Source organism: Chanodichthys erythropterus, chromosome 9 (genome assembly GCF_024489055.1).
Source record: "Chanodichthys erythropterus isolate Z2021 chromosome 9, ASM2448905v1, whole genome shotgun sequence".
Classification (NCBI taxonomy): Eukaryota; Metazoa; Chordata; class Actinopteri; order Cypriniformes; family Xenocyprididae; genus Chanodichthys; species Chanodichthys erythropterus.
In genome coordinates, this window is record NC_090229.1 from 25,892,689 (window position 1) to 25,916,122 (window position 23,434).

Sequence of the window (23,434 nt, forward strand, 5' to 3'; positions counted from 1 at the left end):
TACGCACAGACGTATGCAAGACATGGGTTTCAGCTGTCGCATTCCTTGTGTCAAGCCACTCTTGAACAACAGACAGGTCCAAGGTCAACGCAGCCGTATACCGGGAAGTTTTAGAGCACTTCATACTTCCTGCTGCTGACCAACTTTATGGAGATGTAGATTTCATTTTCCAACAGGACTTGGCACCTGCACACAGTGCCAAAGCTACCAGTACCTGGTTTAAGGACCATGGTATCCCTGTTCTTAATATGCCATCAAACTCGCCTGACCCTAACCCCATAGAAAATCTATGGGGTATTGTGAAGAGGAAGATGCGATATGCCAGACCCAACAATGCAGAAGAGCTGAAGGCCACTATCAGAGCAACCTGGGCTCTCATAACACCTGAGCAGTGCCACAGACTGATCGACTCCATGCCACTCCACATTGCTGCAGTAATTCAGGCAAAAGGAGCCCCAACTAAGTATTGAGTGCTGTACATGCTCATACTTTTCATGTTCATACTTTTCGGTCGGCCAAGATTTCTAAAAATCCTTTCTTTGTATTGGTCTTAAGTAATATTCTAATTTTCTGAGATACTGAATTTGGGATTTTCCTTAGTTGTCAGTTATAATCATCAAAATGAAAAGAAATAAACATTTGAAATATATCAGTCTGTGTGTAATAAATGAATATAATATACAAGTTTCACTTTTTGAATGGAATTAGTGAAATAAATCAACTTTTTGATGATATTCTAATTATATGACCTGCACCTGTATACTACTGTCCAAACGTTAGAGGTCAGTAAGACTTTTTTATTCATATTCAGCAAGGACACATTAAATGAATCAATAGTGACAGACAGTAAAGAATGTTACAAAAGCTTTCCATTTCAAATAAATACTGTTTATTTATTTTTTCTATTCATAAAATAATCTTGGGGGAATATATATATATCATTCGGTTTAACTAAAATTTCGGATTTACCAAAAGACACTTTTGGTCATACCGAACAACGATATTTTCCAACAATGCTAACAGGCTGATATCTAGCTAGCAAAAGGACAGTCAAACATTTTATATTTAGTACAAGTTTTTAAAAATATTACAGAATTGTCCATGTTTTATAGCGGTTGTACCGAATGACCTGATGTTTCGGGATGTGCGTATGAGCAAGTGAAAACATAATTTTTTCAAATAGTTACGAGAGACTTGAAGTTAATTTACTTCACGACCATGTGGTCCTTTGATGTCACATTCTGTCACATGATATTGACCACATGACTTGATCCAAAATGGTCCCTTTATATTGGTAACTCCAAATGACATCAATGAAATTCACTTTTCCGGACTTTCTAACAAAGCAATGACTTCTACACATAATTTTAATACCATTTTGCACTATGTTGATATATGATGTTATTACATTTTAAGATATTTTAATCACAAATGAAGAGGCTGTATTGGCCTTTGGACGGTTAAACCGAATGACCTTTTGACATTTCATAATCTTTAAAATACCTTTATATGTAGCAAAATATAAATAAAACATTTTGGATTCAATAAAAAGATCTATTTACTTACATACTTTGGATGTCATATCTTTTTATCTTTTTATTGGATGTCATATCTGTTTTTTATTATTAATTTTATACATATATTAAAGTGGCTCTACAAGGACTTGCACACATTTTTTAGGCAAAATATTTCACAAAAATTAGTTTGTTTCAAGTTATAAATAAGTTATGAATATATTGTTGTGATGAACAACATCTGTGGTAAAAACCTTGTGATAGGACACCTGTTTGACCTTGAGAACTGAGTTTGTACACATTCAGCAAATGTAACAACATTGAAACTACCTGGTTAAAAATAACTTCAAATGTGAAGTTAATTCTGAGAAAAGCAATTTGGTTTGATTGTTTGTTATCTATGCAATTAAATTCATACATTAGTAGGCTATTAGTATGAATTACAAAGTGTAGCTTAAGTGTCCAAATACTAATCAGGCCAGTGTATGTGCATCCAGATGAATGGTTTCTATATCGCATCCAGGAGAGCTGATTACCTCTCTGTCGGTTGTGGAGCTATTGTCAGGGTATAGGGCACTTTGGAGAAAGTTTTATGCTTCACTTGGTCCAAGTTGTTTCTCTTGCAAATGAGCAGCTCGTTGGTGATGGTGCAGATGTTCTGTAATGAGGGTCATTAGGAGTGAGAATAAGAATGGACTGAACTGGCAGGGCTCTAGGCGCCTCATTATGCAGACACATTTAAAAGGTCGATGGGGGTGCGAATGGCTGCTTAAGGGTCCCAAACAAAACCAGGGGGAGGAGAGTCAGAAGAAGCCAGAATTCAAATTCCACAGGAAAAACTGAGCTTATAGTCAGAGCCGGGGGATTTACCCTTTTAGTCGTATCGTGGAGAGCACTAGACGAGCATCTCCGGAGCGCGCAATACTATATGTGGAGATGGCCACGGTTACGCGCACACGGGTTTCACTGCTGGTCCTCGCTTTCATGGCTATTACTATCGGAGTACAGTGCCGATCGCTTCGTTCGCAGCTTCGCAAGGTGACATCGTTTCAAGGAGAGCGTAAAATCCGGATTGGACACTTCCAGAGACGGAGTCGTCGCGAACCGGGCTCCGAGCACGACCAGTGCGCCCTCCTGAGCGCCCCGTGGACGGAGAGCACCACTCCGCTTGGTGACTGGGGACAGATGTACCGTCTGAAGATATTATCGACGATGAGTGATGGTCCACGTCGTGCTGTTTTCCCAGAACAAGCCCTCTTCAGATTCGTTAGACGGGTGTATCGCTGTTGTCAAGTGGGGTACCACTGTGGAAGTGTCAAGGGAATACAAGGCGGAAAAGTTGGGGGTAAGTAGTAGTTCTGTGTCGATTTCCTGTTGAAAAACATGGGGTGCTGGTGTCCCCACCAGGATTGAGGCCACGATAATACCCACGACGAAGTTGTTATTGTTCTTCGGTTAGATAAAGCTTCACCAGCTACAGTTTTAATGTAAATTAAAGATAATTCAGTATTAAAGCCTACAAACGAAGGTAAAACAAAAGTTTGTGGGGTTTAAATTAAAACAGCGTTATTTAAATTTAGTCAAAAATAGGGCTAAATCTTTTGAAGCTCAAACAGAAGTAGCGTTGAGGTAACGATAGCAACAGTAGGGATTTTATTTTGTAGGGTGGTTTTGACAAAAAAGCTTGAATATTAATATCAAAAATATATTTTACAATATGTTTTGTTTAAAATATATGTATAGTCAAGGGTGCCTTTTGTCAATTTTGTAGCCACATCGAAATAACTGTCAGAAATTCCCTTATAAGGTCACTGAAAGCACACCAGCACCAAACCAGCCTGTTTTTTTCAACAGGGTAATGCATCATTTGTAGATATAATACTCAAAATAATATTTTACAGTAGGTATATTTACTGTGTGACAGCACTGTCCCTAACATCTTGTGTCTCTTTCTGACTTGTCAAGACTCCACCATTGAGTTTCTGCTTGGCGAGGATGTGCTGTCAGCACCGTTGGAGAAAGCGGAAGTTCATTTTCACTTTTCAAACCCTCAACACCTCAACATCCAACCTGTGCTCCCCTCACTGGAGAAACGAGGGTTCCCTACTAGGTGAGGCAGAGGAACTTGATTGATGAAGTGAGAACGTTGTTATTAACACTGTTCTCCAAAGAATTACTGAATTAAATGAACTGAGTTTCTGAAAAAAAAAAATCAAATAAAAAGTCATCCCTATTGTTGTCTTCTCTCTGCAGGTACAGTGTCTGGTTGAGAGATGGTGTCGTGGAGCTGAGAGTAGATCTGCTTGCCCTCTTCCAGGCTCTTCAGCTGGTGATCGGAGGATCCAGTAGAGGCCCGAGCCTGATGGAGATGCATCGGGTGAGGGGCTTGACCAGACCAGGGGCCGTTGTCCAACAGCAAAGACCCCCATCCCTTCAAGACACAGTGCCTGTAGTGTGGGGGGAGGTAAATGAGGACAGGGATGGTGCGGCCCCCCTGCAGCCCACTTTAGAGCTGGGACTGGCTTTACACTGCAGCTTAGTGGACAGTATCGCACAGCCTTGTCAAAATTATGGAGTACATCTAGAACATGCACCCTTCATCGCTCTGACGTACAGATAGCAAGACATATGCAACTATATTGAACAGTAATTTTAGCAAATACATTTAGAAACTGCTTCTGTGTCCAACCAAACACTGTCAATCCCTAGCGCTCCCCCTTCACAAGTTCTTTGTGGCCATAAAGTCTCCGTCCATTCAGTCCACTAACACCTGGTGTGAATGTTCCCTGGATGGTTCGCTATTTTTTAAGAATTGCTAATGATTCCCATTGTTCTGTGACAATGGTGCTTCAGCTCTAGAGAGCTTACTGTAATTCAGAGTGGCCTATGTTATATGGAACACTATGCACTTCAGCATGTAAATTGAATTTATTAAATTATGGGTGTTATTTGTGAGATAAATGTAAATAGTGTATAATTACAGTTCTATATATAAAAACTTTTTTGCGTTGTATGTGAGTGTCCAATAGTTTGTTTCTTCCTGTTCCTGTTTCCAGTGTGCTGTTTTGTCTCAAGGTGTTGAAAAGGAGTCAAATTTAAATACGAAAGGTCTCACACTCACATAGTGAACATAAGAATTTGGTCATTTTCAGATTTGAATGAGAATTCAAGAAAAAAAAAGTTTCAGATTGTAAATTTGATTAGTAGGTTGAGCATTCAATGCTATTTAACAACATGCAATGCACACAATTTACCAATTCCTGTTTACACATGTTAGTAAATACACTACCATTCAAAAGTTTGTGGTCAGTAAGATTCTTTAATTGAAAGTTATTCAGCAAGGATGCATTATTTTGATCAAAAGTGACAGTAAAGTCATTTATAATGTTACAAAAGATTCCTATTTCAAATAATGGTGTTCTTTGTAACTCTATTCATCAGAAAATCCTGAAAATACATGTTTCACAGTTTCCACAAAAATATCACACAGCACAACTGTTTTCAACATTAGTTATATGAAATGTTTCTTGAGCAGCAAATCAGCATATTAGAATGATTTCTGAAGGATCATGTGACACTGAAGACTGGAGTAATGATGCTGAAAATTCAGTTTTACCATCACAGGAATAAGCTACATTAAAATATATATTCAAATAGAAAATGGTAATAATATTTCTCAATATTACTGTTTTTATTGTATTTTTAATCAAATAAATGAAGCCTTGGTGAGCAAAATAATTATTTTATTAATATTAAAACATCTCCAAAGAGTAATGCATGTTTTCTTTTTGTCTTTTTCCTGAATCATTACGATACACTTATAATAAGCGTTTATAACTGGTAGGACCCACCACAGAGTATCACAGTAACTGCGTGACTCGCCATAGACATACCAGTCTATGAGACATACACAGAGAAAAGTAGCTCCGGCTAGAATGTTCCTCCACAAGACACGTGCAGTTCTGTTTGTTAACCGCTAGAGGGCCAAAAATCGCAGACTGCAGCTTTAAGTTGATTTTTTGCAGGTGCACTGTACTTTTAGAGATTACTCTATTATACTATAGGGCTTTTTAAGCACATTTTTATTGGAGTGCGTCATATTTTCACTAGCATAGTCCCGGAAACATTGATAGTATCTCTGTGAGTTTACTGCAGTTATTGTAAAATTATCATATGGTAATATTTTATGGAACTATACACTCAATTTTAAAAACTTCATGATGAATTGTTTTATAAATACCCAACTTTGTAATTGGTTACACATTTTAAACTTTAATTTTGAGATAGGTATAACAATAGTTATATAGTTATATTGTAAGTGAATACAATTATTTCCAAATGGAGCGAAAAACAGTCGATTGCATGTGAACAACTTGAACCAAATGTGTGTTGTGAAATTGACAGAGGCAGGAGGTGAGAGGACTTTATCAAGTTTACTTGACCTGAAACACCTCAGCCTCTGATGCCACATGAATGGAGACAGGTATGAAAGCTCACCACCCTGCATGTGTTGCTGATTCCAAAAATAATGCATTTTTGATAGCATTTGCCATTTGTAAGGTGAGGAAGTCTTGTATCATCCCTTAATCACTAGAAAAACAGCCACAAATGCATGATTCATATCTTCTTCTGAGCCAGGTTAGAACTATTTGGTCAATTCTCATTCGATTTTCACATGCATGACACTATTTAATGCCTACTGATTTCAAATTATGGCCATGCAGTGACAAGAAAATGCAAACACAACCCAAATGTTTTTTGCTACATCTGTGTAGCAGTGTGTTTTACTACATCCCAACAGCGACAGAAAGAAGCCTGTGGCATTTTGTGATTTTATTTATTTAGGGGCCATTTACATGACAGTTTTCAAATAAAAACAGAAAAACGTGAATTTTTGAAAATGGATTTCAAAGTGCAAGTTTTTGAAAATAATTCTGTTATGTCTATATGTAAACTACAAAAACACGAATTTGTGAAAAACGGTGACTGTTCAGTCTATAGGCACATAGTGTTTCTTTACAAAGTGACACTGCCAACTACTGGCCTGACATTCATAACAGGGTTTTTAGTCATTTTCGCGCATCCGTGTGAACAGGGAACATTTTGACAATGTTGTTGTCTATATACGAAAAATGCTTTTTCATTTTTAGTACATTGTTGTTGTGTAAACATACCCGCACATGGCTTTTTCAGGTCTTGAAATCAAACTGTACAACATTTTCACAAAATTAATTACAATTAGAATTTAAATTTACAGTTAAAATTGTAATTCAGCTTTAAGCTCCCTATGAGAACCACTGGCATATTTCATTTCAAACTCTTCACTGACACTATTGTCTTCTTGCTAAACAAATAGGCCTACACTAACTTCTGATAAACATTTAGTAATGTTTTTTGCTAGTCATGCAGTCAAATTGCCAGACATGCTGAAAATGACATCATAGCTGAGGAGAAATCATAATTTGTGTAAATAATAAATATTAAAACCGTTTATTTCACTCTTTATTAAGATTATCATAATTTAGAAAATGCAAAAATATTTTTATGATAAATGTTTATAGTTTAAAATTGAATGTCTGAGTCTGGAACAAGAGTGAAACAATAAAATCTATCAAATAAAATGTATACTTAAAGGGTTAGTTCACCCAAAAATGAAATTTGTCATTTATTACTCACCCTCATGTCATTCCATACCTGTAAGACCTTCATTCATCTTCGGAACACAAATTAAGATATTTTAGATAAAACCAGAGGGTATCTGAACCAAACACAGGCAGCAATGTCATTGCACCTTTTGAGGTCCAGAAAGGTAACATTGTTAAAAAAGTAAGAACACCGGCTCATTATTGGCCTAAGCTCTGCTGTACATGTGAGCAGCACAACGCATGCCTGTGATGCTGACGCAGGAACCGGCCAATACTGAGCTGGCGTTCAGACGTAAACATGGAATCAACTATGTATGACAACAGTTCAAATTGTTAAATAAAGTCATTATTTTTGTTTTGTTTTCACGCACAATAACTATTCTCATCGTTTCATAGCATTATTGAACCACTGTAGTCACGTTGACTATTTTAACGTTTTTACTACTTTTCTGGACCTCAAAAGGTACAATGTCATTGCTGCCTATGTGTGGTTCAGATACCCTCAGATTTCATCAAAAATATCTTAAAGGGTTAGTTCACCCAAAAATGAAAATTCTGTCATTTATTACTCACTCTCATGCCATTCCACACCCGTAAAACCTTTGTTAATCTTCGGAACAGAAATTAAGATATTTTAGTTGAAATCCAATGGCTCTGTGAGGCCTCCATAGGGAGCAATGACATTTCCTCTCTCAAGATCCATTAATGTACTAAAAACATATTTAAATCAGTTCATGTGAGTACAGTGGCTCAATATTAATATTATAAAGCGATGAAAATATTTTTGGAGCGCCAAAAAAACAAAATAACGACTTATATAGTGATGACCGATTTCAAAACACTGCTTCAGGAAGCATCGGAGCACAAATGAATCTGTGTGTCGATTCATGATTCAGATCGCGTGTCAAACTGCCAACAGCTGAAATCATGTGACTTTGGCGCTCCGAACAGCAGATTCAACACTGATTCATTTGTGCTCCAAATCTTCCTGAATCAGTGTTTTGAAATCGGCAATCACTAAATAAGTTATTTTGTTTTTTTTGGCGCTCAAAAAATATTCTCGTCGCTTTATAATATTAATATTGAGCCACTGTACTCGCATGAACCGATTTAAATATGTTTTTAGTACCTTTATGGATCTTGAGAGAGGAAGTGTCATTGCTCCCTATGGAGGCCTCATGGAGCCATCAGATTTCAACTAAAATATCTTAATTTGTGTTCCGAAGATAAACGAAGGTCTTACGGGTGTGGAACGACATGAGGGTGAGTAATACATGACAGAATTTTCATTTTTGGGTGAACTAACCCTTTAAAGGGCGCAGATAAAAGTAAGAAATAATAGCATTTCATAGTGATTTTCATACAAAAAAAAAAAAAAAAAAAAAGTTAGTTTTAATAATAATAATAAAAAAAAAATGTAGCCCTGGAAAATAAAAGTGCGAGAAGCTTTAAAAAAAAGCCATATGCACAGGATGTAATGTGGACGTGTAAACAGGAATCTCAAATTTCACTTTAAAGACTCTCAAGCAATATGACAGTGTGAGTGTAGAATGTGTTTGTAATGTTCATTTTCACTGAATGGTTAGACTCTACACTTTGCCCTCAACACAGGCCGAGGCCAAAGTTCACAGAGAGAGGGAGAGAGAAAGAGAGAGAGAGCGACAGAGTAAGGAGGAGGGGATGAAGAGAAAAGCAAGTAGCAAAAAAATCAGATTTCAAAGCAAAACGACAACAGGTGTCTAGACTTAATACAGGAGCAGAAACAGAGGAACACTAGAAAACAAGGGAAGAGAAAAGAATAAAGAAAATGAAAACAAGCTCAGTCTACTGAACTCAAACCCTGGGAAACAGGTGAATATTGAACGCGTCCGATAACTGTTTTGCCTTGTGTGTGTACGTCTGTTTGCACACGAACTGTGTGTGAGCAAATTAAAGAAGAACAACGGCTGCTAAAACATCTCCGAACACTAGAGATGGAGGGAGGAGAAGGTAGGAGAGCAGGAGGAGAACGAAGTGGCCGTCTGTCGGCCTTGCAGGAGCAGCTGGTGTGGTCTCTGCTGGGCTCGGGACTGTCAAAAGAGCTGCTGATCCAGGCCATGGGAGATCTGGAGCGAGAACGGGCCTCGACCGGTGCCGAGAGGACGGACCGGGCCGACGGCGAGAGCTCGGAGGAGGGAGAGATGGAAAATCCTCCACCCATCTTCCGTGATCTGGAGAGGCTTCCGCCGGAGGAGGCCGCGAGGCAAAGGGCTGAAGTCGACCAGCTGTTGCAGTAAGTCTCCAGGTGTCTTCTAATACACTTTCAATCAATCCAAACTTGATCCAAAACACACATGCTGAACCATCTAATCAGACTTTAGTGCCTCAAATGTTGCTCTTCTAAAGAAACATCATAGAAAATGACCTAAATCTACAATCTCAACTTAGCATTTTACTCCACAGTTTCCTGATTAAACCTTCTTTTCTCTGGCACATCTGAGGTCTTCTCTCTTCTATTCCTTTTCATTGGCTTCCTCTCTCCTATAATGCTCTGCTTCCCAACTGATGGGGTGAATATAAAGGAGGTTCCACCTTTTTTAGTTACTAATTACCCACCCTATTCATTATTCTCTGGCCATTTCTATCTTTTTAATAAATGAGCTACATCCACTGGTTAAAATTAACAGAGTGACACAGTGTCCATCGCTCTGTGTGTGTGTGTGCGTGTGTTTGTGTACACATGACTGTGGTGATATTGTAAAGATAGTGCTGTTGTGAAGGGAGGTTTGTTTCCAAATTTGTAGCTCTTTGAACAGTGATAAAATGTATTTGTAATGCACTTTACTTAAATATCAAAGGGCTGCTTTATGTGAGAGTGATTTGTATAGGTAAAATGCGTCGCTTTTGGATATGTCTGTGTGTTTGTAAGGCTTTGTGTGTTTTTATTGCTTTCACAAGGGTTATTTGCGATCTCTTTTCCTGGACTTTGGCCCTTTGTCTCTTGGCTTATCTTACAGTGTAAACATTGCACCCTCTCTACCTCTATATTATCGTTCCTCTTCCCCCTCACCCTTCTCTCAACATTTTTTTTAAAGATAGTCTTGATCAAAAGTTTTTTTGTCTTAATCAAGATTTTATTCTTTCTTGAATTTAAATAAATACATAAATAAATAAATAAATAAATAAAATGTTCCGAATATATTGTAGGGTTGTTTACAGGCAACATTAGTGTACTGTGTGTGTCTCTGTCTTATATATACATACATATGTATATATACATACGTTTAGTTTCTTTAAGTTTCTTTAAGTTTTGTCTGCTCACCAAGGCTGGATTTATTTAATTAAAAATACAGTAAAATCTGTAATATTGTGAAATATTATTACAATTTAAAATTTTAAAATGTAATTTATTCTTGTGTTGGCAAAGCTGAATTTTCAGCATCATTACTCCAGTCTTCAGTGTCACATGATCCTTCAGAAATCATTCTAATATGTCAATTTGCTGCTCAAGAAACATTTATTGTGTACAGATGTTCAAAATATTTGTGTACAATATTTTTTTTCAGGATTCTTTGATGAATAGAAAGAACAGCATTTATTTGAAATATAATCTTTTGTAACATTATAAATGTCTTTACTGTCACTTTTGATCGATTTAATGTATCCTTGCTGAGAAAAAATTTCTTTAAATTCTTCTAAAAAAAAATAAAAATAAAAATTCTTACTGACTCCAAACTTTTGAACGGTATGTATAATGCTACAGAAGCTTTGTATTTCAGATAAATGCTGTTCTTTTGAACTTTCTATTCATCAAGGAATCCTGAAAAAAAAAAAAAAAGTATACAACTGTTTTTAACATTGATAATAATAATAAATGTTTCTTGAGCAGCAAATCATCATACTAAAATGATTTCTGAAGGACAATGTGACACTGAAGACTGGAGAAATTCAGCTTTTCCAACATAGAAATAAATTACATTTTATATTATATTCAAATAGAAAACAGTTATTTTAAATTGTAATAATATTTCACAATATTACTGTTTTTACTGTATTTTTAATTAAATAAATGCAATCTTGGGGAGCAGACGAAACCTCTTTTAAAAATATTAAAAATCTTACCGATCCCAAACTTTTGAACGGTAGTGTATATAAAATGTATGTTCACCATTACATTTTAATGGGTTTATGCATTAAAAATTGAATTTTAACTTGTACTAAAATTCAAATTTTATGCTTTTACTATGTAATGTTTTCTAATGTTCTGAGAAAAATTAAAAAAAGTATTTTTTTCTGCTTATGATATCTTTAATGGAGTAATATCAGATTTATTTGACCACATGGCTCATAAAGAGACACTTTTTTTTTCTTTATTCTTTATCAGTATTATTTGTGTTTACTGAGGACGTCATTTAATGTAACGCATTTAAATTTGCAAGTTGATTACATTTTTTATATTTTTTTTTTTGTAATACCAGAATTTATTGAGTTATACACTACCATTCAAAAGACTGGGGTAGGTAATTTTTAAATATTTTTGAAAGAAGTCTCATGTTCAACATGGCTGCATTTATTTGATCAAAAAGACAGTAAAACAGAAATATTATAAAATATTATTACTATTTAAAATATATGTTTTCTATTTGAATTTATTTTAAAATACAATGTATTCCTGTGATGCAAAGCTGAATTTCCAGCATCATTACTCCAGTGTCCCATGATACTTTAGAAATTCTTTGATGAATATAAAGTTCAAAAGAACAGTATTTCTGTGAAATAGAAATATTTTGTAACATTATAAATCTTTATGGTCACTTTTAATCAATTTAATTAAATTAAATTACCTTTGAATAAAAGTATTAAAAAAAAAAAAAAAAGACTTTACTGACCCCAAAAGTTTTAAAAATTACTCTGACATAGTTAAAATAAATATGGAATACAGAATATTTTATAAGGCTGTAATAACATATTTAAGATAGGAAATTATGATTGTTGAAAGATTGTTAATTTAAGAAATCCTTAACTCTGCTGGCACAAATGGTACCATTTCCTTAGAATTATCCAGAAATAAACATGCTGTTCATGCACTTTTATGAGAACTTGTTTGGAGATACATATTATAATATATTAATGTGTCGGTGTGTGTTAGAGAGGATCCCTGGCATGTGGCTAAAATAGTGAAGAGTTACATGCAGCAGCACAACCTACCACAGAGAGAGGTGGTGGAGTCCACTGGCCTCAACCAATCCCATCTCTCCCAGCACCTCAACAAGGGCACACCCATGAAGAATCAAAAGCGTGCCGCCCTGTACAGCTGGTACATCAAGAAACAGACAGAGATCAGTCAACGTGAGTATGACCATTTCTTATTGCTCATTTACAAGATTTTGTTTTAGTACTCCTTCAAGATTTACACTATCAGAATGAATGAATGAATTAATCTCTCACACTGATAAATGCAGAATTCACCAATGCCAGTCGAGGTGTCATGTCAGGAGAGGAATCCGGGGAGGATGTAAGAAAGGGACGGAGGAATCGATTCAAATGGGGTCCCGCCTCCCAGCAAATCCTGTTCCAGGCTTATGAACGACAGAAGAACCCCAGTAAGGAGGAGAGGGAGGGATTGGTGGAAGAGTGCAACAGGTAAATGAACACAGGAGTGAACTGGGTGCCATAACCCAAACTTATTTTAAAGGGTTAGTTCACCCAAAAACTAAAATTCTCTCAACATTTATTTATCTCCATGTCATTCCAAACTCATAAGACAAACACAAATAAAGACATTTTTAATGAAATCTAAGAGATTTCTGTTCCTCCATTGTAAGTTTATTCACCCAAAACTCTGAAGCTTTAAAACATCCACAAAAGAAATCCAAAAGAAAGCGGTTTAATACAAGTCTCCTGAAGAGATATGATCACTTTATACGATGAACAGATTTAATTTAGGCTTTTATTCACATATAAACATTGATCAGTGAATGTACATGATGTACACTCAAATGTGGTAAGCGGAAGCTGGGTAATATCAGTCGAATGAATGCATGTGTGTTTTAGAGCGGAGTGTCTTCAGAGGGGAGTTTCTCCTTCTCAACTGGCTGGCCTGGGCTCTAATTTGGTCACAGAGGTTCGTGTATATAATTGGTTTGCGAATCGGCGTAAAGAGGAGGCCTTTCGCCACAAACTGGCACTGGACGTGCCCTACAGCAGCCAATCTGCTTCCTCCACAGGACAGACTCTACCATCTAGTCCTTCACCAGGTACGAAGTCATTCAAGCTCCATATACCATCTGTTGACTGATGCTTTGTTATTTGCACATAAAATTACACTTATTTTGAAGCCTTTTTAATGTCCAATGGGTTTATTTTTAATGACATAGAAGAGTTCTCCCAGAATCTGACCTGTTTTACCAACCTTTCTCTTTTTTTCATTCACTGTCAAGTTCTGAAGTACAGCCAGTCAGTGCTGTGTGAGAGTTTGGGCACAATGAGAAGCTCCAGTGGTGAAGACAGGGCTGGCAGCGGTCGTCTAGCCAGTCCAGTTCAGCTAGAACCCAGTCATACACTCCTGGATACACACCATCACAAACCAGTGAGAACAAAATACACTTCTTGACGCATATCAAAATAAATTAGTGAGATAAAAGGAACAGTATGTGATCACAATAACGGTAAGCAGGTCGGTAATTAAAGGTAGGGTAGGCAATATTTTTTTATAAACACTTTTTGTTATATTGGTTGAAACTCTCTTCACATCGTGATAGCAATCAATAATAGAAGTGATCTAAATATATATAAAAAAACATATCCTATCTGCCTGTCAACATATATTTCCATACCTCCACGCACCCTGCTCGCGCAGACATCACGTCTTCAGACTCAGACTTTTGCATTTCTGTCAACGCCAAAATGAATCTGCAGCAGTCAGGTGGTACAAGTAAGAGCTTTGTAAGTTGTTTATGTTCATTATTATTGTAATGTTATGTGCTTTGAGGCATGAAGTAATTTAACGCCATCTCGCATTATGCTTAGCAGACTAGGGCTGCACGATTAATCGCATGCGATTGTCACGCGCATTTCTTCAGTAAAGCCGGTTCCCTGATTACCGCTAAATCGCCATCACCTGCTTTCAAATGGAGCGCCATTTAATAGACAGTACCGTAGTTCACTGACAAGCTACGCAATATCGCGTTCATTATCGAAGGCGATTCATCTGCGATATGAACGCGATATTGCGTGGCTTATCAGTAATCTACGGCTCTGTCTATTACAGTTTTTTCCAATTGCTAACACACAATTTTTCAAACTAGTCTGGTTTTATCAAAACACTTAACACAATTCACAAAACCACACACCCAAACTGCAAAATACCTCATATATCCTGCAAAATGAAGCACTGCAACCGAAACTACACATAACATTATCAAAATCAAACTTTTGCATGAAATGGCACACACTTCATTCATATTACCAGATTTTTGCCTAACCACCTACACACTGTTGGGCATAATGAAAAGCACTCCCATCTTTAGTATGCTTTGCCATAATACTAAAATATGTATCAGATTGTTCACATGCACAGAAATATTTGCAGATACACACACATGCTGTTGCAACATTTTTATTTTTTTTCCTTCACTACAGTAAACAAGTCAGTACAACATAAGCACAGCAGATATATTTACATGGGACTGAACAAAAATATTCTTACAAAAAAAGTAAACTGAAAAAGAATTTCTGAAAAAAAATATATTACAGTAAAAAAAAAACAAAAAAAAAGAAAAAAAAAGAAAGAAAAATAATTAGGCAGCATCTTGCCGCACAGCCGGGTCTGGCCACAACGCCTCGTCAACATCACAGGCAATATCTTCCCTTGCCTGACATCGAGGGAAGAAGCGCCTTGAGTGCCTTATCCATCCCTGAATTGCACCCACATCAATCTCATCACATGCCTCTTCCATGGCCTGCACAAGAGGCATGCGCACAAAGGGCTGCCGGTCGTATACCTTCCACCGCCATGCCGAAAAGAATTCTTCTATGGGGTTCAGAAATGGTGAGTATGGTGGGAGGTATTGCACGAGAAATGTTGGGTGGTCAGCAAACCAGTTTTGGACTGGGGCTGCACGATGAAAGCTCACGTTGTCCCATACTACAACGTACCGGTTTCTTTGATGGTCTGCATCATTCATACGCTCTGGTGGTATGCGAATGTTGTGAAGTCTGTCCAGAAATGTGAGAATATGGGCTGTGTTGTATGGTCCAAGTTTGGCATGACGGTGGAGGACACCATGCATATTGGAGATGGCAGCGCACATTGTGATGTTCCCACCACGTTGGCCAGGAACATCTATAATGGCTCTGTGGCCAATGAGGTTTCTCCCTCTTCTTCTGGTCTTTGCTAGGTTGAACCCAGCCTCATCTATAAAGATGAACTCATGTGGGATTGCATGAGCATCCATTTCCAGTACTCCCTGAAAACAAAGAACAAAAATCACTCAATATGGTGTTATCCAGTACACTGGGAAACAATGTTGTGTGTAGTGTACTGCAGTCAATATAGTACTTACATCCACATATGCTCGTCTGAACTCTTTGTTTCTTTGAGAGTTTCTCTCAAACGGCACCTTATAAAGTTGTTTCATTCTGATTTGGTTTCGCTTGAGAATGCGAGCCAATGTGGACAGACTAACTCGTTGAATGTTGTTGAATAAGGTGTTGTCTTGGATGATGTGGCTTTGAATTTCTCGTAATCTGATTTCATTATTTTCCAAAACCAAGTTTACAATGGCAGCTTCCTGTACCCCGGTGAACATTTGGCCCCTTCCTCCACCATGGTGTCGTCTCTCAGTCCTTTAGAAAAAATAAAATAATATATATAGGGCTTGGACAATGCAGCCTAAATATTTTCCCCCACAGTAGAGTACATTGTACAGGAAACTTGTACAGTTCATGAATGGCTGATGTCATACACTAAGTAAACAGGTGTCACCCAACTGATACACTATGACAAGGGGTATACTACATGTGTACTACATGAAATTTTGGTTACATACCTGTTCTCCAGTCTAAAGGTCCGGATGACAGAGGCGACAGTAAAACGGCTCAAGTTTGGCTGCACTCTCTGTCCAGCCTCACGCATTGTCAACCCATGGTTGATGACATGATCTACTAAGGTTGCTCTGATTTCATTTGAAAGTGTTTGTCTTCTTTGGCCATGAACTCCTCTACCTGCTCTACCCCTACCTCTCACTCTTCCTCCCCCTCTTATTCTCAACCTCAACCTCCCTCTTCCTCTTCCTCTTCCTCTTCCTCTTCCTCTCTCTGCAATGTCTTCCATTGTTGTTGTAAAAAAAAAGGTTCTCACCTGTGGTCTTTTCATAGTGCTTACATCCTGATTGAAGTGTTAACAATTAACCACTGAGGTGTTTGGCCAGGTGGCACATGTAATTGGCCAATTAGCTCATGTAGTGTCATTTTGAATGGCAGTGTTTTGAAATGGCAAACATGTGACTTTATGTCAGATTGTTGTGTCTTATGCAGAGAACTGTATTTAGTGAATTTAAAAAGTGCTATTTTGAAATGCAAAATGTGTGTAAAACAGAAAAGGTGTTTAGACTTTTGGAGACTTGAGAAGAAGTTTTGCTCTCTGTGTGTCAGTTTAAATAATTGTGCTGTGCATGTCATTTTAGTGTGTTAGCAATTGGAAAAAACTGTAAATGCAGCTCCATTTGAAAGCAGGTGATGGCGATTTAGCGGTAATCAGGGAACCGGCTTTACTGACGAAATGCACGTGACAATCGCATGCGATATATCGCCCAGCCCTATAGCAGACTCTGTTATGCGCATTCATGTCTTTTGGAGAAGGCGTGACTCTGAAGGGAGGATGGGACCTTATGCTTTCAAAGCTAGCTTGCTATTGCTAGCCTTTCCGAAATTGCCTACCATACCTTTAACAGGGCTTAAAAAACGCATTACACCACATGTATAACAAATGGTGTAAATGTTGTTTTCCCCGAATATCGGCATGATTGCACATGTGATGTTGATTTCATTCAATAGTTTGACTTAAATTTTAGACACAGTATTGTTTGTTTTTGCTCTTTATTCACCAACTAAAATAGTTTCAAACTTGATAGCAGACGCCTAGCACGTCTTTGAGCAACACACATCTGTTTCATTCCTGAATGATCCCCGTTTTGAACAAATCGGATGACTGAATGATTCAATGACCAATTCATAAAGTCATGACTCACTTGCTTCATTCCTGAATGAATCAGTTATTTTGAATGAATAGAATGATTCAATAGCTCGCTCATTATGATGCTGACTTGCTGCCATTTCTTATTTGAAATGAATATATTATGCATTAACTATGTGATATTTTAATATTAAGACATTTTCACATTTTTTACATAATTTTAAATGTAGTGACATTTTATAACCACATAGCTCAAAAAGAGATAATTTCTCTTTACAGTCTTTATCAGCATTTAATAAGGTGCAATTCTAATTTGCTTTAGTTAATGCCATTATTAAACATTTTTAAGCTTTTAACATGATACTGAAACTGAGTCATACTACAATTTAAATACTTTTTCTGATCATTACTTATCTTTGTATTCAAAATAATAAAAAAAAATGGACAAATACAACACTGCAAACAGTTTGCCCCAAAATGTAAATTCTGTCATCATTTACTCACCCTCATGTCACCCAAGCCTGTAAAAATGTCTTTGTTCTGCAAGACACAAAAGATATTTTAAAGAATGTTTCAACAGTTTTTGTCCATTCTATAGTAGTCAAAACAACACTGGACCACTTTGACTTTGATTGTATGGACAAAAACTGAGGCTCGGTTTCACAGACAGGGCTTAGCCTAAGCCAGGATTAAGCCTGAGTTCAATTAGGATATTTAAGTAGCTTTTATAAACATTCACTAGAAAAAAACATTACTGGTGTGCATCTTGAGACAAAACAATGGCACTGACCTATTTTAAGATCCAAGTTACTTTCATTTACAACAGCTCAAACATGCATTTTAGCCTATGACTAGTTTACGCCTCGTCTATGAAACCGGGGGTGAGACATTTAAAAAAAAAAAAATCTTCCCTATATGATGAAAGAATTTTCACTTTTGGGGTCAACTGTCCCTTTATGCAAAACGAAAGCTGAAACCTGACAGTCTGAGTTTTTATTTCCTCTCTTAGGTATCTGGTGGTGGCTCCTTACCTCCTGTCAGTACTCTCACTTCCCTGCACGGTGTGTCCGGATCCTCCGCTGGCCCTCCAGGACTGATCATGGCCTCCCTACCAAGTGTAATGAGTCTTGGAGACTCCTCACTTCTCATAGGTATAATGCATACAGTTAACTACATTGACAGTTTAACACCAAAATGCTGCTAATTCATGTTAACACATGTCTTTTACTGTAGGTTTGACGTCCTCTCAACCACAGACGGTCCCTGTCATCAACAACATGGGGGGAGGGTTTACCACCCTTCAGCCAATCTCGTTTCAGCAGCAGCTTCAAGCCTCACCTCAGCAGCCAATAGCACAGCAGCTCCAGTCTCACATTAGCCCAAGTTCCTTCATGGCAACAATGGCACAGTTCCCATGCCACAGTAAGTACTTAATTAGTAACATAAGTAATTCATTAGTGGTACTTTCTAAGGCAAGCATTACTATTATTATGGGGGGACATTTTTGACTTCCATCTAGCGATTCCCTATAACCACCCAGAAAATCCTAACAACCACATACACTAGAGGTCAAAAGTTTGGAATAAGAAACATTTCTTATTAATTTTGGCTGTTCTGCTTAAAATTTTTATGGAAAACCATGATACATTACCATTCAAAAGACTGGGACAAGTAAGATTTGGGGAAAAAATAAAATAAATTAACACTTTTTCAGCAAGGAATGCTGAAATGCTGTTAATTATAATTATTTCAAACTTTTGATCAGTAGTGTAGCAACATACTAACTACAGTAGTAGTCAGAACACTTTAGCTATTACACAACAATACTAGCATGGCGGCGATGAGTTTTGAATGGACAAGAACCATGCAAAGACCTTGTTTGTCTCATTTCAGAGAAACAGCGTGGACTTTAACCAAAATTCTGCTTTAATATTGTGTGTTTCAGTGTATAGCAAAGCAGACCTGAGCTCTTACCCCTCCTCCAGTCTCCTGTCCCAGGCTATGGTCATCGCAGACAGCAGCAGCATTGGGACACTGACAAACCTCACAGCTGTTCGACAGGCAAGAACCAAACATAATCTCATCACACAGCGTTAGTTCACCCCCCCAAAAAAAAAAGAAGACATTTCTGTCATTAATTACTCATCCTCATGTCGTTCCAAACCCGCAAGACCTTTGTTCATCTTCGGAACATAAATTAATATATTTTTGATGAAATCCAAAAGGGTTCTGAACCACACATAGGCAGCAACATCATTGCACCTTTCAAGGCCCAGAAAGGTATTAAAGACAAAGTTAAAATAGTCCATGTGGTTCAACCTTAAAGGTGCCCTAGATTCAAAAATTTAATTTATCTTGGCATAGTCAAATAACAAGAGTTCAGTACATGGAAAAGACATACAGTGAGTCTCAAACTCCATTGTTTTCTCCTTCTTATATAAATCTAATTTGTTTAAAAGACCAACGAAGAACAGGCGAATCTCAACATAACACCGACTGTTACGTAACAGTCGGGGTGTACGCCCCCAATATTTGCATATGCCAGCCCATGATTGAGGCATTAGACAAGGGCAGCCAGTATTAACGTCTGGACCTGTGCACAGCTGAATCATCAGACTAGGTAAGCAAGCAAGAACAATAGCAAAAAATGGCAGATGGAGCAATAATAACTGACATGATTCATGATAACATGATATTTTTAGTGATATTTGTAAATTGTCTTTCTAAATGTTTCATTAGCATGTTGCTAATGTACTGTTAAATGTGGTTAAAGTTACCATCGTTTATTACTGTATTCACGGAGACAAGAGCCGTCGCTATTTTCATTTTTAAAAACTTGCAGTCTGTATAATTCATAAACACAATTTCATTCTTTATAAATCTCTCCAACAGTGTAGCATTAGCCGTTAGCCACGGATCACAGCCTCAAACTCATTCAGAATCAATGTAAACATCAAAATAAACACTGCACTTACGCGATTACTTAAGATTAGACATGCTGCATGATGAACACTTTGTAAAGATCCATTTTGAGGGTTATATTAGCCGTTTGAACTTTTTTTATGTTGTTCAAGGCAAGCGCGAGCTCTTGGGGCGTGGAGCACCAGATTTAAAGGGCCACACACCCTGAATCGGCTCATTTCTAATTATGCCCCAAAATAGGCAGTTAAAAAAATGAATAAAAAAAAATCTATGGGGTATTTTGAGCTGAAACTTCACAGACACATTCAGGGGACACCTTACACTTATATTACATCTTTTAAAAAAAAGTTCTAGAGCACCTTTAAATGTTATGAAGCAACAAGAATACTTTCATTAATTACTATTTATGGTGATTCAAATCAAAACGGTTACAGGAGTTCAAAACAGCTTTTACCTTTAATTGCCAAGAAAAACTATATGAATCTACAGCAATTCTTTCATTTTTCTCCTGATCAGATTCTCACCTCAGATCCTGAGGGTCACACAGACACTCCCATCGAAGAGGAGTCTTTACATCTGCAATCCACTTCACCAGAACCAGGTAGGCTACAAACCCTGTGCTTACATTAGCCAAATTCAAATGTTACTACTATGAAACCATTACCCATGTATGATTCTCCTTTACTTAAAATGAAGTATGTTGTTTCTGCGACACTAGTGGCACCTAGCAGAATTGCAATATTTTTAAACAACTTAAACATCACAAACATAGCTCTTACTGGTGCTTGTGAAGGCATGTCTCACCAGGTAAAATTAGGCTATAGTACTTACAATGAAACGTTCAATATATTAGGAATACCTTTAGCTGTGTTGCTATGTGTCATAAGTAAACAGTTGAGTAAGCCAGAGCGGACACGAGTGACTTATAATAAACATATCTGCACATTTCTGACATGACGCGCTACAAATGTTTGAAGCAGAGTACACATTATAAACTTGTACATCTCAATGACCCAACCTGTTTGGTCTTTTTAAGTTAACAGGTGTATTCGACTTGAAGCGGCACTGCACTGACCGACATCAAAGTACCGCGAGAGCGATTAGAGAGTGGACGGCTATATATGCTTTTGAATCGCTCTAGTGGAATTTTGCGGATGTCATACACCAATTGATTTGTGCAGCAACGCTTCAAGTCGAACACACCTATTTTCTTTTCCCCATGTAGCAGTCATGGTCCCACATGAGAAATCGAGAAATCGAGCCTCCATTATAACGCATTGTAAACTATGTAAATCATAACGTCATTTTGCAGGAATTATAATCAGCCGCTAAAAATAATACCCATTAAAACTCTGCTGAACTAATGGGATCACTCGGGGTTCTTAAGGACTCGATTATTCACCACACCGGCAAACCACTCTTTGGCTCCGCCTGCTACAGAAGCCACGCCCCAAACTCTCACTATAGGTTGAGCTGAAAAGCGACTGATGCCAGGTTCACACATAATATCTGTGACCATGTTAACAGGTTAGAGCATTCACACTGCACACCGATATGGCACGACCAGTCTAGTTTTGCTGTGCTGTACACGCTGAATTAAAGTGATAACGCATGGTTCTGGTCAAAATGAACACGGTTGGACATGAAAATATAGTAATTTTACCATAAGTGCATATAATTAAAGGAACACTCCACTTTTTTTTTTTTGAAAATAGGCTCGTTTTCCAACTCCCCTAGAGTTAAACAGTTGAGATTTACAGTTTTCGAATCCTTAATGCCGATCTCCGGGTCTGGCGGTAACACTTTTAGCATAGCTTAGCATAGTTCATTGAATCGGATTTAGAAGATAGGTCATTTTTGAATGAGATGCTAACGGTCTAATGAGATTCAATGAACTATGCTAAGCTATGCTAAAACTGGTACCGCCAGACCCAGAGATAGGCTGTATGGATTCGAAAACTGTAAATCTCAACTGTTTAACTCTAGGGGAGTTGAAAAATGAGCCTATTTTCAAAAAGTTGGAGTGTTTCTTTAAAGTATACTACTTTTTTTTGCACAGTAGCCTAATCTTCTTACTTTAAGCCCAGAGTAAAGCTAAGAAAGCAGAACACTTATAAGTAATGCGGTAAAAAATTATATCCAAGTACATTTTTTAAACGTGAGATACATTACACAGCATGCTGTGTGACATGCTGGTGGTCGGAGAACTACACTCGGAACAAGAAAGCTACAATGGATGACGATCGTCTAATCAGTGAGGTGGAAAAACATGAAGTGTTGTATGACCCGCAGGACTTCATATAAAGATTTAAACACAAAAGAAAAAGCATGGGAGAATTTCTTCAGCTGTTGGTGTGGATGGTAAGTTAAAGTATTTGTGATTACTAAAGATGTATGTAAGAGAAGTATTTTGCCACCTGCTTGAGCATCTTAATATATAACTCTATATAGAAGTAACGAATCAAATCCTGCGTTGTTTATATTTATTGTGTTTAAAGCGTGAATCAGCAGTGCACTGCAAACGCGTCTAAGCATGTGCTGCTCCTGCACCGCATACGTACTGCAAACAGAGTATGTGTGAACCTGGCGTGACACATCTGAGTGGACCGCTCTCATTGTTTAGGTGTCTGGAAGGCTCAATGTTTACAAATTTGGGGGAGATAAACCCACGAATGGCATACTATTAAATAGCAGTCAATGTACAATAAAATTAATTAAGTGAATGTATTTTAACATAAAACAATCTTACACACTTCACCTTTAAATTTCCAGCATCTTCGGGTAGTTTGGAGCTCTACCCTCAGACCCAGACAAGTGAAACCCATCCTTCACACCTGCTCTCCTCTTCGCCAGGGGACATCGACCCTTACATCCCTACACAGATGGTCTCTACTGCACAATAGCTGCAGCTACTGATGACAATACCACTTTCAAAAGCTGCGGAGAGCTGGTGCATATGAGAAAACAATGAAAAACAATGATCTGTCCTTGTAAAAATCCAAACTGCTATATTGCTATCTGCTGCCTACGCATGATAATGATGATGTTTGTCACAAAACCTTAAATTATACTCAATAAAAGGAGTTAAGCTTTCATTTAAAATAGACTCTTGTGTGAACATGTATATGATTAGTTTTAGGTTTCAAAATGTGACTAATAAATTCTTGCAAAAAAGTATA

The 23,434-nt window shown here is 37.4% G+C and overlaps 2 protein-coding genes across 2 annotated transcripts; both read left to right on the forward strand.

Moving 5' to 3' along the window:
- The first annotated feature begins 2,450 nt into the window (after window positions 1-2,450).
- si:ch211-170d8.2 (uncharacterized protein LOC571755 homolog) lies at window positions 2,451-4,191 on the forward strand. Its single transcript, XM_067395158.1, has 3 exons — window positions 2,451-2,859; window positions 3,480-3,624; window positions 3,768-4,191. The coding sequence occupies exons 1-3, from the start codon at window positions 2,451-2,453 to the stop codon at window positions 4,132-4,134; spliced, it is 921 nt and encodes a 306-aa protein (XP_067251259.1). The 3' UTR covers window positions 4,135-4,191.
- Window positions 4,192-8,492: 4,301 nt separating this feature from the next.
- hnf1a (HNF1 homeobox a) lies at window positions 8,493-23,379 on the forward strand. Its single transcript, XM_067395144.1, has 10 exons — window positions 8,493-9,431; window positions 12,288-12,487; window positions 12,601-12,781; window positions 13,193-13,395; window positions 13,579-13,727; window positions 18,343-18,484; window positions 18,567-18,755; window positions 19,279-19,394; window positions 20,772-20,856; window positions 23,028-23,379. The coding sequence occupies exons 1-10, from the start codon at window positions 9,133-9,135 to the stop codon at window positions 23,156-23,158; spliced, it is 1,695 nt and encodes a 564-aa protein (XP_067251245.1). The 5' UTR covers window positions 8,493-9,132; the 3' UTR covers window positions 23,159-23,379.
- The last annotated feature ends 55 nt before the right edge of the window (window positions 23,380-23,434 follow it).